The sequence below is a fragment of the Gadus chalcogrammus genome, chromosome 18, assembly GCF_026213295.1.
Source record: "Gadus chalcogrammus isolate NIFS_2021 chromosome 18, NIFS_Gcha_1.0, whole genome shotgun sequence".
NCBI classification, from domain to species: domain Eukaryota; kingdom Metazoa; phylum Chordata; class Actinopteri; order Gadiformes; family Gadidae; genus Gadus; species Gadus chalcogrammus.
Window position 1 is genome coordinate 6,633,401 of NC_079429.1, and position 17,764 is coordinate 6,651,164.

Below are 17,764 nucleotides of genomic sequence, written 5' to 3' on the forward strand. Positions count from 1 at the left end.
CACCCCCTTCCTCCAAGTAGAACTACACTTCCCATCAACCAGTGGCTTGTCTACACAAGATATGTGTCTGCGGAAAATAAAACACTTAAAATAGTATAATAATAGCCATAGACAATCCGTGTATAGACCTATATCCTAAATGATTGTATGGTTAGATATGAAATAATATCAGATAAGATTTGCCTGAAATACTTCATGTTAACGTGCATGCAAATCGATTATCACTAGGTTTAATAAAATAATCCCATAATTTACTTTAGAAAGGAAACCAACCATTCAATTTGAAACCAAATTCTGATACAATTTCTTTATTAATTATTTTTGAAAAACATTTCAAAGATCACTTCAGACATGAATACTGCTATAAGTTCAGACAGCTACAACCACTGAACCACTCTACTGCCCATAATCAAAGGAAAACTAATCCCATCAAATCAATAATCCAATCATCCAAAGGAATGCTCCTCTCTGTTTAGAAATAGTAAAAAGGAGATGAAAAGCCTGCAGCGTTTCAGGTCAGGACAGGCTCAGAACACGGGCTCCCTCGGAAGGGGTAGTGACGTAGAAAGTTGGGGTTCCACTGTACCGTTCCTGTTGAGAAATAAAGAAACCTTACATTTATAGTGTGCATCAAAAAGAAAAGATTAAATATCTAACGAAAAATAAATACCAGCACATGTTAAAGAGTTACTTATGTCCACCACTAGTTTGCATTCATTAGAACCAAACCCTAATCTAACATCAGTCTTTCAACACTGATGAACGCATGCCCAACTCACCCCATCCTGCTTGAGGCTTTCAACAAGAGGAAGGAGATAGAGCACAACAAATCTTTTCCTTTGCACACTTCCTTTACTATGGCTTCCTCCTTACTAAATATACCCCATGTCCCATCCCAAGTAAAGGGGAAGTGTGTGTGTGTGTGTGTGTGTGTGCACACTGTATAATGGTGTTAAATTGTTGTTTAGAATGGTACACTGAGGATTTAGAGAAAATCTGTTAAAGTTATTTTTTTTATGTCATCATTCCTTATTAAGAAATGACCTTTAGTCAAATTCTGGGGTTAAAAGATTAACGGACGACTGTTAGCGATCCTTTAAGGAGAGGCCTGTGTGCTCTAGTAGTATCAAAGTCTTCCTGCAGCAAATCAGCCTTTAACCAAACGAAGAGAGTTGCAGTTGAGAATGTCCTTTGGGTCAGGGGTCACCAAATCGACCTTGAACCCTTCGGCCAGGGACAACGACAGCAGTTCTTCCACAAAACCCTGCATGTCGCGAATCTCCTGCTGGCTGTGTCGCGTGTCCATGATGTCATCAGGCGGCACCTGTTCGACCTCCGGGAGGAAAATGGTGAGTGCGCGGTAACGCTGCTTGTTGTACTGGTCCTGGGGCAGCTCCTCGGGCCTGGGCACCCATTCCAGTTTCAGCCGGTTTTGGCCAGGGTTTGAAGGATGCAGGGAGCTGAACCCCTGGGACGTGCGGTAAGAAAAGCGCTCGCAAAGCATCCCCACGAAGGCCCTCCAGGTGCAAAAGAGGTTTGCGGTGAAGACGCGCACAGAGCACGTGCGGAGCTCGTAGTTCTCGGGCCCTCTGCGTAAGTTAAAGTGCAGCACACGCACCTGCAATGAGACGGCAAAACACGCTGACAAGACCATCTGGAGAGCGTACACAAACAGAAGAACTGGTCCTACGATGTAGTTAAACACACACACACAAACAAACTCTTTTCATATGGGCTCAGGTGACAAACACACACACACACACACACACACACACACACACACACACACACACACACACACACACACACACACACACACACACACACACACACACACACACACACACACACACACACACACACACCTTGCAGTCAACATCCACCATCAGCATGGCCCCTAGGGGCCCCCCTCGAATGCTGAGAGGCGCAGACGCCTCGCAGCGTGTGATCTCCTCCAGCAGGGGGCGTATCTGAAAGAAGTCGGCCTCGCGCCGCAACAGCGGCAGCTCAGAATACACGTCGGGCAGATCCAGGGAGCTGGAGCGCAGATAATTGAGAATGTGCCGGAACACTTTCCCGTCGCGGTCGATGAAAACGTTCCCCCGCCGGTCCCTCAGCGGGGCGATCTGACCGCTGAACATGGCCCCGAGCATGGAGTCGCGGCAGCGGGTGAGCGTGTCCAAAGTGGTGGTGTAAAGCTCCCCGCCGACGTTGAGCGACACCGGGTCGCGCAGACAGTCACTGTTGTTGCTCTCGGTCGAGTTAAGGTTCAGCATCTCGGCGCGAGGGTCACCGACCTTTCAGTGTCACGCCTTTTTACGATCCCGGGTCACTTGCTTCAACCGTGGTGGGGTGTCGAGCTGTGTTCTTCTTCTTGTTTTGCCACGGGCGCTGTAATGAGAAGGAGGTCCTGGCGAAGGGAGGTGGGCAACCCAGAGTATCAACTGTTTTTTGGGGCCGATTTTCCCTCTTTGCGCCAAGAAGTAATGGAGAAACAGAAGCTTGAGCTACAAAAGATGCTCGGAGTTCTGCCAAGTCTTTGGCTATGTGAAGTCTCACGCAAAATATGATTACAACCAAAATATAGAATTCTTATATTCGCTGCCTTCCATTAAGTCATGAAAGGGAACATATTTTCCGATGATCTATATCCCCGCCATGATCAACTTATCACAGCTTACTAATGTCTGTTGATGTTTCTACCATAGCCTTGTGGATGGGGTCTGTGTTGCTAGCCAACAGCAGGCCAGTTGCATAACGCCCGTCGAGTAAGCAGCCTTGGAGAAAAGGGATCGAGGGGCAGTGTGACCCGACTAGCATGCTAATAGCCAGACACTTCTGCCTCAGCCTGTATGGCGCTCCCTCTTATTCACTGCTCGTACCCCCCCACCACCACTCACATTCTGGGGCTGTCCGGGCAAGACACGGGGGACTGGGCAATTCATCTGCAATGTCCCCCCTCCTTAAAGCGACAGTAACACTGGAAAGTCTCTTTAAGAGAAAGCCTTACTCATCGACTTAGTTGCCAAGTCATTATTTCAAAGTACAATAGTTTTTCCCGATACATGAAATAATAAAATACAGTAATCATATTCTCCACATCATTTAATGCATCATGGGGTTCAGGATTGCAATAAAGGAAAGTCAACTGTAGGGGTTAAGCCCTCAATTATTAATGTGCCCTGTGTGTTTGTGCCCTGTGTGCGTGTGTGTGTGTGTGTGTGTGTGTGTGTGTGTGTGTGTGTGTGTGTGTGTGTGTGTGTGTGTGTGTGTGTGTGTGTGTGTGTGTGTGTGTATAACCTGACCTGCATGTGTAGTATCGCCCTATCAACAACGTGGGCCTGCAGTAGGGTTACAGTGCAGCCACCAAAGCCCCCTCCTGTCATTCGGCTGCCATACACTCCTTTCACCTCCATGGCTGCCGACACCAGCTCATCCAGCTCCCTGCAACTCACCTCATAAAGGTCCCTGGAAGGACAGAAACAAGGAAACATCCAACCTAAATTGAGAATCTACATTTCCAAGTGAAGTCTCAATGCAACATGTTAACGTTTGGATAAATTGAAATTGAAAGGCCAAGATATAATTCAAATTAAATAGAAAATAGGAGTGTTCTCATAAGCTGTTGAACACACCAGTTTCGACAGAGTACAATATAGTCCCTGCATTCTGTGCCTTGTTTGTTTAATGACGGACCACGAATAGAATTGGATTGTTGACCAACTGCAGGTAGCGTTCTATGGTGGTGGTGTGTGCACTGCAGCACACACTGCAGCAATCCCAGCCCAATGCTTTGCTTCGATTTGGTCATTAACTGGCATTTAAAATTGCAAACACGGCAATTCTGATGTCGTTTTAAGTATAACTGGGCCTTACCCATCACCTGTGGCTCTTTGCCGTAGGTTGTTATTGCTCCCAACCATTACCTGAGTGAGTTGTGGCTGTCCACCATCAGCTTGCCAAATTCTTCGTATAAGCCCCTCTTGAGAGCTTCGGCCCCTTGGACCGTCCTCTGGATCTCCTGGATCACGTGGAGAGCTCTTCTATAGGTCACCTGGTCCATGCGGCCCCTGGCGTCTAACACAACATAGGAGGTGAATGAAGGCAACAGCAAACGTCTTGTTCGACTTGAGTCTTTCGTCCTCACCCTCCAGGTCTTGCAGGGTAGCGTCCCGGAGACTACGCTTGCCCAGGATGGCGGCGGCTTCCATGCATTGTTTGCGTCTGGTTGGATACTCGCTGCCGGTCAGCTTGTGCCTGACGTTGGAGTTGGTGATGAGGATGACCACGCTGGGGTCAGACAGTGGAACCAGGGTAGCCTCCATGGACCTGAAAGAATGAGTAAAAAAATATCATAAGAAGCAACTCGTTTATAGTGCTATGTGGGGCCATAAGGAACTCTCTACCTCAAGAAGAACGCTCACAATATGTCTGTTTTAGTTTAAAAAACAGATTGGAAAAGGCTGTAAAATATTACACCTCTGTTGGTCAAACTGGAAATGTGTACATTTGTATTAACTCAAAAAACAAGACATTCAGAGTTATCTATTTTAATATTCAGTATATTGAGTCCTGTGTATTGTAGAACCTGTAATCAGGGTGAAATAGAATAGAACAAACAGAACTATAAACACTGACCGCATTAAAGTTAATTGCATGCGACTACCTGCAGTCAATCAGCAAGGCGTGAGCCTCCTGGCCCAGCACAGACACGAGCTGGTCCATGATGCCACAGGGGACACCAGCGTGCGAGTGCTCGGCCTGCTGACAAGCCACGGCCTTCGCCACCTTGTCTCCGTCGTCTGAGGACATCAGCAGCATGACAACAATCAGGGCTGAAGTTGGCTGCAGGGGTTTTGCAGTTTAATTTGGAAAATAAACAACCAACGGCACGGAAGGTTTGTATACAGTACAACATGGTGGTGATGTAACCCCAAGTTATCAAAATAGTGATGTTTAGAATCAGCACAATGCATCGTGTAGGAGCCGATTCCGGGACATTCTGTAGAATTTTTTTTTAAGACATGGTCCAAAGTTACATCTGCAAACAGGCAATGGCTTATACATCTGATTATTCGGAAGGCTCAAATCATTGCTAGAAATTGAAACAACTATCCACTTTATTATACGTAAAAGACTTGAATTTTAGACCATGTTCCCCACTCTGATGTGACTGACCTGGCTGGAGCTGCTGGAGGAAGGTGTACATAGCCACTTCCAGAGAGGCGGAGCTGGACAAACCGCCTCCCAGCGGCACGGTGCTGGCAATCACAGCCTTGAACCCCGGCAGAGGTGAGGCTGGGGGCCGGGCAACAATTTTTTATGTTATTTCCATGAGGGGTTGTGTTCCACCTCATCTTTACCCCAAAAATCCTATTTGTGACCCATTACATACAACAACAATGTTATAATGCCCCAACACAAGCATGCATTGTCGTACGCTATTGACATTCACATGCCATTAAAGTTACATTTCGGTTAAAGTGGTCAATGTTCAACCACAGACAGCGGGACTATTAAGCGATTGTTTACCCCTATAATGTTGCACAACACCCTTGACGTAGTTAGCCCATCCTGGTTGTCCTGGAGACAGCGTCGAGCCGTCATTGGGCAAGTAGAAATCGACTCTCCTGGGCTCCTCAACATCCTTATTTGCCGTTACTACGGTGACAGCTTGGCTAGGGTCTGGGCTTCCGACAACAACCGTCACCAGGGCAAGGGCCTTCATCAAATGGACAGAAATTGCGTATAAATAAATGTATTTCATGCCTGCACGTCATATTCTGAACGAAGGGTTAACTGCTTCATTTATGACAGACCGTGAAATACATTTGTGGGTCGTTAACGTTACCATTGGTAGTACGAATCCATCATTGTAGTCGGTGTGCTCGCCAATTAGATTGACTCTGCCGGGGGCACACACCACTACCTCGGGACTAGAGCCAAAACTCTGCTCGTACAGTCGACGGGCCTCTGTCACAACATCACGAACAGCTGGAACCGGAGTGGCCATTGCAGATACGTGGTACAAATCCCCCAGGCAGTGTGGAAAGGGGGATGCGATCGGGTGACATAAAGTTCAAAAGTCTAAGCTACTAAAAGTGTGTGTAGTCAAATTTTGTTTTGAGCATGTGATTCACCACACTTCCTGTTTTAGAAATAACATTACCCTGGCTGCAACGTTAGAGGCTATGATTGGTAGAAGGACCGCATCATTGTTTCAGCGTGTGTATCTGAATTATATCTGTATTTGTAAATACAACGCATTCCTCCACACAATAAAATTCATGCTCATCCGACGTCAAACCAAACGCTTCATTCCATTTTGAACTCCTGTGTTTCTTTTTGAATATGTATTAAACACACCAATGGGCAGGAAGGGGGATTTAGGAAGGGAGCCAATCTTTGAGCCCCACACGCAAGTGAAAAACACAGGAAATAAATACGGGAAAATATAGAACGAGGCAAAACATAAATTTTGCCGTGCAGAAATATTCAGGCGATATCCCCTGCGCGTTATTTGACGTTTCGAGTTATGTTCTACCATGTCACCTGTCGTGAGTGGGATTCGATCCAGCGATCTGCACAACCAGCGATCTGTACAACAATACAATGGTAATACAATTAATCAATACCCCCAATGACTTATGTTTATTTCTGCTTCTGTTAATAACAATAAAATGTGTCTCCAAAAACTGTGAGACAGAATTGGAGTCTTTTTTAATGATGCCCAGAGTCTTGAATGTTGGTATGATCAGATTTAATGTATATGAACACAAGATGTAAAATGAACAAGTATTGTATTGGAACACAAGATGCAAAATGAGCAAGTATTGTATTGGAACACAAGATGTAAAATGAACAAGTATTGTATAGGAACACAAGATGTAAAATGAACAAGTATTGTATTGGAACACAAGATGCAAAATGAACAAGTATTGTATTGGAACACAAGATGTAAAATGAACAAGTATTGCATAGGAACACAAGATGTAAAATGAACTAGTATTGTATTGGAACACAAGATGTAAAATGAACAAGTATTGCATAGGAACACAAGATGTAAAATTAACAAGTATTGTAATGGAACACAAGATATAAAATTAACAAGTATTGCATAGGAACGCAAGAATTATATCTGTATCTGTATTTGTAAATACAACGCATTTCTCCACACAATAAAATTCATGCACATCCACGTCCAACCAAACGCTTCATTCCATTTGGAACTCTTGTGTTCCTTTTTGGAATTCGTATTAAGCACACCGATGGGCAGGACGGGGGATTAGCTCAAATGGTAGAGCGCTCGCTTAGCATGCGAGAAGTAGCGGGATCGATGCCCGCATCCTCCAAATCTTTAGTTTATTTTTCTTCCCAAACAATTTTCTTCATGCGTCATTTGTGTTGAATAAACTACAATTTATTCGTGATTTTATGCATCGATTGTGTTAGATATACAACGATAGATAAAGGTGATCATTCACTCCGATCAATGATACTATATCTCCCTCTGCTGTTTTGGTCGCGCCATTTAAAAATGTATTTTAATTTAAAATTAAAACTCGATGGTGGTACTTCTTTTGATTGTAATGTTACTACATTTAGAACAACATCCATTACACGAAAGCTTACAGAAGAAAATTAAATAGGATTGGGGTCTGTTCAGTGTTCAATGCTCATAACGAATGGACTTCATTAACCAACATGCTTTGCGGCCCTAACCGCTCACTGGTTCATATCGTTGCCGCTTCCTGTTTCTCTCTCAACCGTCAGGAACACAACATAAACAAAAAATCATCGATTGTTGAAAATCATGGAAATGTAATCGTCGCCTAAAAGTTTGTGCTTCTCTTTTGTTTCAATTCATCGATATTTGCACCACGCTCACTATTGGTCACGAAATAATGTGAAGCAGTAAAAACTGCTTCGATCAGCATGGTAGGATCATTGTTGTTTACCAACACTGATCCTTACAACACAACTCAGCTCAGCCTCTCAGGGCTTACTGCCTAGTAGTAGTCACGGTTCTGTAAATTGGTTTAGGACAAATGACTCAAGAAGCTTTCCTTTATCTACTATTTTGTTTGCAATATGTAGTATTATCCTTGTTATCAATGATCACGACTTGCATGATTGTCATTTCATTCTTTTTTTCATTTTCATTTCTACGTGGAAGCTGCAGTTTAATGCATTTTGAATCCTTTCCCTCTAATTCTATGTAGCATTTTTGGCTTCCCCTGCAAACATGTTGTGTAATTGTTCTGTTTTTTCCTCTGTGATCGTCTTGCAGTGATGATTGCGGAAGAGAGGTTTAGGTGAAGGTTAAGGACGGACCAGCGAGGACCACTCTCATTTAGCGAGGTGAATTCTCAATAGGCTACTATTTTTGTACTGGGTTTTCGCAATACATTATACGACATTACATTGTCATTTTGCACACACTTTTTCTCCACAGAGGGTTAGATTTACAAGTGAGATCTGAGAACAACCAAATATGTATCTTGATTCAATGATATTCAGACAGTGCCTATCAGGGCCGTTGTTACACCGAATTCTGCGACCTACCGAAAAGTGTGACCCGAGGGGGCACTGTTGCATATTTTCAGCAGTATGCACGAGTTTGAAGCGTAGACAGGCAGTACTCATTTACAAAGTAAATGAGAACTTTGAAATTCCGCCTTAAAGGGGTAGTTCGGAATTTTGGACATAGGGCCTGATTCCCAAGTTAGCCTTGTGTTCTTCATCATTGGAGACAGTAACACATTTCATTCAGTCCTTCTAGTTGCAGAGTTCGCTCGTGCTAGGCTAGCGCACGGCAACGGGCAATACTAGCCTGCTAATAAAATAGACTTACCCACTCCACAGTACACCCGAGGCAAATCAACTATAACGCCAGACGGTCGATGTAAATGTTTGTGTTGATAGAATAATGTTAGAAATAAAACCAACCTTGCATTGCGTTGCATTTTGAGGGACTTGCTGTGTCTCAGCAGCAGTGTATATGCCTGGTAGTAGGCTATCGCAGCGGCGGACTGATACCTTGGTTAAATTCCACTGCTGCTGTGAAAGTAGTCCCTCAAAATGCGATGCGAGGTTAGTTTTATTTCTAACATTATTCTATCAACACAGACATTTACATCTATATTCTGGCGTTATAGTTGATTTACCTCGGGTGTACTGTGGAGTGGGTAAGACTGCTATATTATCAGGCTAGTATTGCCCGTTGCCGTGCGCTAGCCTAGCACGAGCAAACTGCAACTATAGAAAGACTGAATGAAATGTGTTGAAAACTGTTACCAATGATAAAGAACACCAAGGCTAACTTGGGAATGCCCTATGTCCAAAATTCTGAACTACCCCTTTGAAGAAATACACAAAATGGTCAAAAATAAAATGTTCCAATCTAAAATAATGTGCAGATATCCAGCTGTTCTGCTCTTTCTATAAAACATTCAATATATATATTTTTTTTAAATAAATGAATAAATAAAATCGAAAAACTCGATTGTGTTCATTTTGTGATCGTTTGACGGTAAAATCGAAATCGCGATCAAAATTCGATAAACTGCCCATTCCTACTCTTTATGTCTATATATATATATATATATATATATATATATATATATATATATATATATATATATATATATATATATATTCAATACAACACATATGTTACATGTATATAACCACTGAATCCTAATAATTGCTAGTCTGAGAGATCCATTTCTCGTCATTCTGCAAATCATCTTTTAAACCCTATAACATCTATCTATCTAAACATATATACATACATACATATATATAGCTTAGCAATTCTCACCCATCATGTCACGACCTCCAGCTCCCGAGCCACGTCCCGATGGAGGACTTCCGGCGGACATTCGTGCGTGTGTGTAAAGAGGCGGGTGTGGAGCCCCAGGAGTCCGTCCTGGCCCGGCTCCTCCAGGAGCGACGAGGCGGCGGCGGTGGGGGGGCCTGCCTGGACCTTAGCGGGCAGAGCCTCTCGGCAGACACCTGCCTGGCACTGGGCCGGGTGTTCCAGAACGACAGCGTGTTCACCGAGGTCTCGCTCAGCGACTGCATGCTCAGCGAGGAAGGTGAGTTTGGCATGGTGACGTTCACACACACGCACACACACACGCACGCACGCACGCACACACACACACACACACACACACACACACACACACACACACACACACACACTTTTTTCTATTTCTGAACTGGGTGTAAGAAATGTGTCTCAACTTTGTCAGGCCACAGTGTGCTTGTGTGTATCTAACGTGGATTTTGTGTTGTAACTTTAGTGGAGTTTTCCTACCTAACCACCTACCCACCTAGTAATATAGCACACGTGGATCTCTGGGCATGTGACAACTTCAACTTAGTGCTGATATAGCCCTGTGTGTATTATAACTTTAACTACAAATGCACAACTTCCACTTTTGTTGTGTTTATTATGGTAAATGTACAATCGTATGTAACATTTGTATCTCAAGATCAAGCAATTTTCTCGGCCTCTTATTTTCCTAAGGTGCTAAAGGCCTACTGAGTGGATTCTTCACCAATACCACTATTAAAGTATTGGATCTGAAGGTAAGGGCGCACATACATCGTTCAAAGATATGATGATAATGATGGCACATTAGGTGTAAATATTAAATATATTTGTGTCATCACAGGGGAATAACCTGAGGTCAGCTGGTGCTGAGGCCTTGGGGAAATTATTGGCAAGAAACAAGACCATTCAAAGGTAAGAGGATAAGACCAAATCTGGATTCAACAAAAAACAGCTTTTAGACTCGCACACTCATGCAGTGGAAAGGAAGACCAATTCCATTCTCCTGGATCCCTCCCACCCCCTCCACGGCTGTCTTGAGCTGCTTCCATCAGGCAGAAGATACAGAGTGCCTCTAGCCAAAAAAATCTCTCGATACAAAATCCTTCATACCCATGGCAATACACACACACAACATACTTCTTACACAAGCACCACATACACACAGTTAGAGAACAGACTGCCTACAATCAAAGATATTTTTTCTAATGGCAACATGTCGGACAAATAAAGCTCTTGAACTATTGAACTTTGAACTTTATCAATAGTATAACCAATCTATGACGGAACTCGACACAACCCGGCCTGTTTTGGAGCAGCATAGGAGGGTTTCCCATGATCTCACGCACATTCCAAGCCGCCATCTTTCTAAATCGTATCATTATCATAAACCAAATAAACACAGGCTACTCTGGTCATCCTCACATTTTTGGTCAACATGTACCTAGATGGCGGTCTCAAACGTTATCTTATGGGCCGTGAGATCATAGGGCTGGAACCCTCCTAGTAAACATCGACTCCATTGTTCCCGTCTGTTCCTTGTGTCCCCGTGGCAGGCTGGTGCTGGAGTGGAACGCCCTGGGCATGTGGGACGAAGCCTTCTCCCTGCTCTGCGAGGGCCTGGCCGCCAACGCATCTCTGACCCAGCTGGACCTGCGCAACAACCAGATCACCCACCAGGGGGCCTCGGAGCTGGCGTCGGTGCTGAAGAGGAACGGCGCCCTGGAAGTGTTAGGTGAACCAGACGCCGTGGAGAACACCTTTTGAAAAATGTTCAAGAAGGTCCTTGAAGAAACACTCCTTCCCTGCCAACGAGTGCATTGCCCATAAGGCCATGGCACTAGGTCAGGGTAGGGGATAGGTTAAGGCCAAATCCCATTTCTACCCCTTCCCCTTACCCCTCCCCTTTGTTTTGAAGGGGTAAGGGTAAGGGGGAAGGGGTACACACACACACACACACACACACACACACACACACACACACACACACACACACACACACACACACACACACACACACACACACACACACACACACACACGACTCCCTTCACCATATGTCAGTGGAGGCCAACATGTAAGCTCTGGAGGATAGGGCCTAAATGCAGAGAATGAATTCTGACCCTCTATCTTCCTGTCCTTCTAGATCTCCGGTGGAACAACATGGGTCTACTGGGGGGCCGGTCTCTCCTGGACTCTCTGCAGCAGAACCAGACCCTGGTGCAGCTGGAGATGGCAGGAAACAACGTACCGAGCGACACTCTCAAAGCCCTCGGTACTGAAGCTTACACACACACACACACACACACACACACACACACACACACCCACACACGTGCACATTCATAAACGCACAAGACGATACACACATTGTCACACGCACGTGACAATACACACCTTCACACACGCACGTGACAATACGCACATTCACACACGCACGTGCCATAACACACGTTTGCACAAGATGTAGAAAGGTGTGGTTCTGTGGAATCGATGACGTCGGTGGTTCCCGTGTGGTTCGCGTGGCAGGACTTTAGTTTTGTGGTTTGGGTTGCTCTGCTATGTTTACATCTTTATGTTCGTCCATCGCAGCCTCAGCCCTGCGCTGTCACCGCCTAACCGTCTCTCCTCACACTCTCCGTCCCTGTTGTCCCCCCCACCCCACCCCCAAAACCCAGAGCAGGCCACGGGCCACAACTCAGACAAGAGGTCGCTGCGCACCGAGGGACGCAGCAGGACCAAGGTGCTCAGCAAGGAGATCAACACCCTGAAGCAGGAGAAGGGGCGGCAGGTGAAGCCTCAGCCGGAGGATGCCATTGAAAGATCGAAGAACTGAAGTTTTTCCATTTTTTGTAATGTTTATGACTGACTGACGTTTTGGCCTCGGCGAGACTTGGTGGTCGAGGACAAAGCACGGAAACAGATGTGTTCCGCGAATCAAAACATGAGCTCTCTGGCAATCGGATTCACTAGGTCGCAATCTGTAACCACAACTCTAGATGCCACTAAGCCCTGCACATGCAGCTCTAATGTTCATGCGGCTGTCTTTCAGTATCTAAGCCTGATGGAGACGATCGACCGACAGAGAGACGAGTTGGGGCGCTCCAACAGGTGAGCAGTAAGGGTCGATGTTAGTTTTAGGGGTCACCTCAGATCCAGCAGGTCTACTATGTTTGAGCAGAGCTTCTGCCAATTATGGGCTTAGAGTTCCCTGTTTCGAGCAACATAATTGGTCGAAACCAATATGATGCGAAAAATGTAACGCCCGCTTCACCCGGATTTTAGCTTGTCTAAACTTTAGATAAATTATAGAAATCTGAAGTCTGATCTAGTTTTTGGGTGTCACTGCAGGGTTCTAATCTACACAATTGCTATCCCGTTATCATGAAAAGTGTGGTCCACTGAGCTGTTATGTGTGGTCTCACCTCTGTCCATCCGTCCGTCAGGTCTACCTCCGTACACGTCGGCAAACTGCAAGAAGCTCTGGATGAGAGGAAGTCCACTGTCATCGCAATCACAGCCAAGTAGGTGGTCAGCTCATCCTCCTCTGCTCTCAACCAATGAAAGGTTAGCAAGACTCTCCTGGTTCATCGTTGGTAGACATGTATACAGTACATTGACGCCGCAGTGATTGCTTCAATCCACTACTGCGATCCATCAGTGCCCACCCCGTATTTTACAGGCGATACATTGAAATCAGTGGAGAAATGTCATGGTCATGGTGCTTTTAAATCCAGAAAAAACACCGCTTTTTTCTCTCCAATGTGGCAGCGACATTGAAATACAATTTAATAGCCAGTGCAGCGTCTATTTATGTATGTCTATGATTGGTCTATCTTTGGAGGATGACATCACCGGCGTGGAGTAATTGCTTGAATGAAACTGACTCCTGTGTGTGTGCGTGTGCGTGTGCGTGTGCGTGTGCGCGTGTGTGTGTGTGTGTGTGTGCCTGTGCCTGTGCCTGTGCCTGTGCCTGTGCCTTTGCCTGTGTGTGTGAGCAGGCTGCAGATGGTGGAGGCCGCCCTGGCGCTGTCGGAGCAGAAGCAGCAGGACCTGGGGGAGATGCTGACCCGGGTCCGGGCGGAGAAGGAGGAGCAGCGGGGGCGGCAGGCCAAGGAGAGGAAGAAGGACCAAGAGGTAACCATGGTTAACGCAAACAGAAAGCTGAGCTCCTCAAGACAAAGCAAGCCACTGTAAAACTCCTAATGGGTATAATTGCCTTAATTTATAAACGTAATGATTATAGATACATAATAAAAATAAAAATAACGTTCGGACATCATCATGGATTAATCAACCAAGAAAATAATTATGGTAAATACAAATCATCCAGGAAGTGTTCTCTCATGTTCTATGACTAACTGACTAATGAGTGCAAAGGTTTGAGTCACAGAGTTCCAGGGGCTGACCCGTGTCCCCGTACTGGTCTAATGACCTTGCCCTCTCCCTGTAATCCAGGACGGCGTTCTCCGGGAGGGCAAACTGCTCCGAGACATGCAGAACATGACGGACTCCAACACAGAATTCAGGAATAAGGTAGGTGGCGCGGGGTAGTTGTTAGGGGAGGGGTTGTTACTTGTATACTTTGTGGACCCACTTACTCAAACCTTTTTAGATGAGGTTGGTTTATCAGACAGGCAATTGTCCTAAGCTGACTGTGTGTGTGTGTGTTTACGTGTGTTTGTGTGTGTGTGTGTGTGTGTGTGTGTGTGTGTGTGTGTGTGTGTGTGTGTGTGTGTGTGTGCGTGTACGTGTGCGTGTGTGTGTGTGTGTGTGTACGTGTGGGCGTTAGGTGGAGGAGCAGGAGCGCAGATGTAAATCTCAGCAGCAGCAGATCTTTGAGCTCAAGCAAGAACTGACCAACAGCACGGCTGAGCTGAAGCTACGGCTGGTGCAGGCAGAAGGTAACATGCACGTACGCACGCACGCACACGCACACACACACACACACACACACACACACTACTCCCTTCACCATTGGTCAGCGGAGGCCAACATGTAATTTCCTCTGTACAGACCGGTTGGAGATGGAGAAGAGGCGGTCTAAACAAGCTCTGGAGGATATGGACGCTCTGCGACAAAAAGAGGTCAGAACAGGCTTCAATACACCGGTCTGGAAAGTATCGAAATGTAATAAATTAGTTTTAGGTCATTTCCAGGTTTGGACATTTTCTTTTGCCAAAATTAATAATGCCTAAAATGTATCAGAAGCTGTTAACAAAATCGACTTAACTTATGTATGAAACATTAAGGAAGAGAGAGAAACAGGAAATTGATTTCTGGCTCACCTTGCACGTCCTTATAATGTTGACATGTCAGATCACTCATTTATTCTTGTTCACTGAACTCAACGCTCTCCTCCGGTGAAATACGCTGTGAATGTGCAAGCAGACAGCTGTCTCTATGTAGCACTGAGGAGTTCCCAGACTAACAGCAGCCTTCTGAGACAGACATGGTGGTGCTGGGTTCCAGATATGATGATGGAGCTTGTTTTCTGATTCCAGGTGGAGCACATGAATCGCCACCTGGAGGAGAGCGAGAGAGCCCTGCAGGACCGCATCTTCAAGCTGGAGAACCAGAGGATCCAACTAGAAGAGGTGAACACATACACACACAGCAGGAGACACACATCAGACCCAATATAGCATTTTGTGAGGCTCTCTGCAAAATGGTTGTCTTACTGTGTGTGTGTGTGTGTGTGTGTGTGTGTGTGTGTGTGTGTGTGTGTGTGTGTGTGTGTGTGTGTGTGTGCCTGCGCCCCTGTAGGAGCTGAGCAGGTCGAAGGCGGGGAGCGTGACCCAGAGGGCTGAGGCCGAGGAGGAGCTGAGCCGAGTGCGGGCTCAGGTCCGCCTGGAGGAGGTACGTGTCCGTTCTCAGCACTCCCAGGTTACAGGTGTTACTGCTTCACCTGTCTTTCGATGTCATGAAGACTCATGACATAAACAGCCGTTTGATCAGTAAGGAATTGGCCGATTAGTATTGGGCGGTTCAGCACACTTCCGGAGCATCAGCTTGGAGAGCTTTCATCCGACCCGGAAGAGACAATGTAATTTAGGTGAAATATTATTGATTAGATTATCCGTTGTGGGTCAACGACTTGCACTTATCCACTATCCCGAAGAAACTCCAAAACAAAACCACAACATTAAAAAACGCATTAAAAACAAGAGGTGTCTTGGGTTCAGCATCTCTCGTCTACAGATATTCCCTCTCAGACACTTCCCCACCGGGGAAACACACACTGTGTTACTCTCTACTCCGTCTCGTCTCTAACGACATCGTGCTCTGTGCCGCGCAGCGGGAGCAGGTAGCGTCTCTGGAGGAGAAGCTGCGTGCGGTGCGGCAGTCCCGCCAGGAGGTCCAGAACCAGTGCACCCAGCAGAAGCAGACGGTCGCTGAGCTGCAGGCCAAGCAGGGGCAGCAGCGGCTGGAGACGGACGGCCTCCGCCGCAGGGTGGAGGAGCTGCAGCAGGTGCATGGATAACACGTCTCTAACCCAGTACATTGTAGATAGATGACCGATCAGTCACATGGTAACACGTCTTTAACCTAGTACATGGTAGATAGATGACCGATCAGTCACATGGTCACACCTCTTTAACCTAGTACATGGTAGATAGATGACCGATCAGTCACATGGTCACACCTCTTTAACCTAGTACATGGTAGATAGATGATCGATCAGTCACATGGTAACACGTCTTTAACCTAGTACATGGTAGATGGATGACCGATCAGTCACATGGTAACACCTCTTTAACCCAGCACATGGTAGATAGATGACCGATCAGTCACATGGTAACACGTCTTTAACCCAGTACATTGTAGATAGATGACCGATCAGTCACATGGTAACACGTCTTTAACCCAGTACATGGTAGATGGATGACCGATCAGTCACATGGTCACACCTCTTTAACCTAGTACATGGTAGATAGACCAATCATTCACATGGTAACCTTTTAACCCAGTACATGGTAGATAGATGAGCGATCAATCTTATGGTCTCACCTCCTTAACCTAGTACATGGTAGATAGACCACCGATCATTCACATGGTCACACCTCTTTAACCCAGCACATGGTAGGTAGAAGATGTTTTTCAACAACCAAACTGAGACGATCCTTGGCTAGCTCGCTGGTTTCATCCCGCTGCCTTCTTGGTCCGTCCAGGAGCTGTCGGGTAAGGACCAGGAGCGGGTGGCGGAGGTGAGCCGGGTGAGGGTGGAGCTCCAGGAGCAGACGGGACACCTGCAGGCGGAGAGGGCCACCAACGGAAGCCTGAAGGAGAAGATCAGCGCCCTGGAGAGAGAGATGAAGGGTGACTTATCACATGTTATATCTTCTGTTATCCTATCGGTTATGAAATCTGTTGTTTTATTGGATATCTCACCGTTTCCTTTTCAAGTATTTCGCGTCCCTTCCCTTTGCTTTCTTTCTGTTCCCCTACCGTTTTTTATTGGATTGTATACTTTGGCATCTCACAATATGTTTTTGTTCCCTATGCTGCAGCTCTGTCGAGCAGCCACCGGGAGGCGCTGCTGGACAAAGAGAGTGAGAGCAGCTCTTTGCTGGAGCGGCTGCGCCTGCGGGACGCGGAGATCCAGCGGATGCGGGAGGACGAGGCGCAGCGGGCCAGCTACCTGCACAGCGCGGTGCTCGCCTACGTCCAGGGCTCGCCGCTGGGCCACTACAGCAGCCCCAAGAAATGAGCCGCCGAGAAACTGTCCACCAAAGCCTTTTGTTAGGCCTCTCAGTACTGTCTTTATCACAACACACTGTGGCGGCTATCACACCGGTGCACTGAGCTCCGCCTCTGAGCAGGCCTCGAGTCTCGGCTGGGGCCTCGTAAACCCCCCACATTATGGGATATCATAAAAACAGATCCTAGTATGTGTGTGTGTGTGTGTGGGGGGGGGGGGGG

At 46.2% G+C, this 17,764-nt stretch overlaps 3 protein-coding genes across 3 annotated transcripts; 1 reads left to right on the top strand and 2 right to left on the bottom strand.

Moving 5' to 3' along the window:
* Positions 1-275: 275 nt before the first annotated feature.
* galk1 (galactokinase 1) lies at positions 276-6,419 on the bottom strand. Its single transcript, XM_056576751.1, has 8 exons — positions 5,852-6,419; positions 5,533-5,722; positions 5,179-5,298; positions 4,667-4,802; positions 4,148-4,329; positions 3,927-4,077; positions 3,306-3,468; positions 276-591 (listed from the first exon to the last, which is right to left on the bottom strand). The coding sequence occupies exons 1-8, from the start codon at positions 6,011-6,013 to the stop codon at positions 517-519; spliced, it is 1,179 nt and encodes a 392-aa protein (XP_056432726.1). The 5' UTR covers positions 6,014-6,419; the 3' UTR covers positions 276-516.
* On the bottom strand, positions 598-3,294 carry LOC130371105 (BTB/POZ domain-containing protein KCTD21-like). The gene is made up of 2 exons (XM_056576753.1): positions 1,866-3,294; positions 598-1,618 (listed from the first exon to the last, which is right to left on the bottom strand). Exons 1-2 carry the CDS (start codon positions 2,274-2,276, stop codon positions 1,148-1,150), a joined length of 882 nt encoding a protein of 293 aa, XP_056432728.1. The 5' UTR covers positions 2,277-3,294; the 3' UTR covers positions 598-1,147.
* A 1,312-nt stretch (positions 6,420-7,731) lies between the features above and the next one.
* lrrc45 (leucine rich repeat containing 45) lies at positions 7,732-17,764 on the top strand. Its single transcript, XM_056576512.1, has 19 exons — positions 7,732-7,838; positions 8,291-8,361; positions 9,845-10,100; positions 10,538-10,599; positions 10,686-10,756; positions 11,398-11,576; positions 11,988-12,116; positions 12,520-12,632; positions 12,894-12,952; positions 13,288-13,365; positions 13,843-13,978; positions 14,300-14,377; positions 14,634-14,745; positions 14,858-14,928; positions 15,346-15,438; positions 15,608-15,700; positions 16,140-16,313; positions 17,014-17,161; positions 17,353-17,764. Exons 3-19 carry the CDS (start codon positions 9,863-9,865, stop codon positions 17,550-17,552), a joined length of 2,034 nt encoding a protein of 677 aa, XP_056432487.1. The 5' UTR covers positions 7,732-7,838; positions 8,291-8,361; positions 9,845-9,862; the 3' UTR covers positions 17,553-17,764.

Coding starts and splice junctions, on each gene's coding strand:
- LOC130371105 (XM_056576753.1), bottom strand. CDS start 2,276: ATGCTGAACCTTAACTCGACCGAGAGCAACAACAGTGACTGTCTGCGC. Junction 1,619..1,865: donor TGGTGGATGTTGACTGCAAG/GTGTGTGTGTGT, acceptor GTCTCATTGCAG/GTGCGTGTGCTGCACTTTAA.
- galk1 (XM_056576751.1), bottom strand. CDS start 6,013: ATGGCCACTCCGGTTCCAGCTGTTCGTGATGTTGTGACAGAGGCCCGT. Junction 4,803..5,178: donor CCTCCAGCAGCTCCAGCCAG/GTCAGTCACATC, acceptor TGATGTCCTCAG/ACGACGGAGACAAGGTGGCG. Junction 592..3,305: donor GGGCGATACTACACATGCAG/GTCAGGTTATAC, acceptor ATTTCTCAACAG/GAACGGTACAGTGGAACCCC.
- lrrc45 (XM_056576512.1), top strand. CDS start 9,863: ATGGAGGACTTCCGGCGGACATTCGTGCGTGTGTGTAAAGAGGCGGGT. Junction 16,314..17,013: donor GGGTGGAGGAGCTGCAGCAG/GTGCATGGATAA, acceptor TGGTCCGTCCAG/GAGCTGTCGGGTAAGGACCA. Junction 17,162..17,352: donor CCTGGAGAGAGAGATGAAGG/GTGACTTATCAC, acceptor CCTATGCTGCAG/CTCTGTCGAGCAGCCACCGG.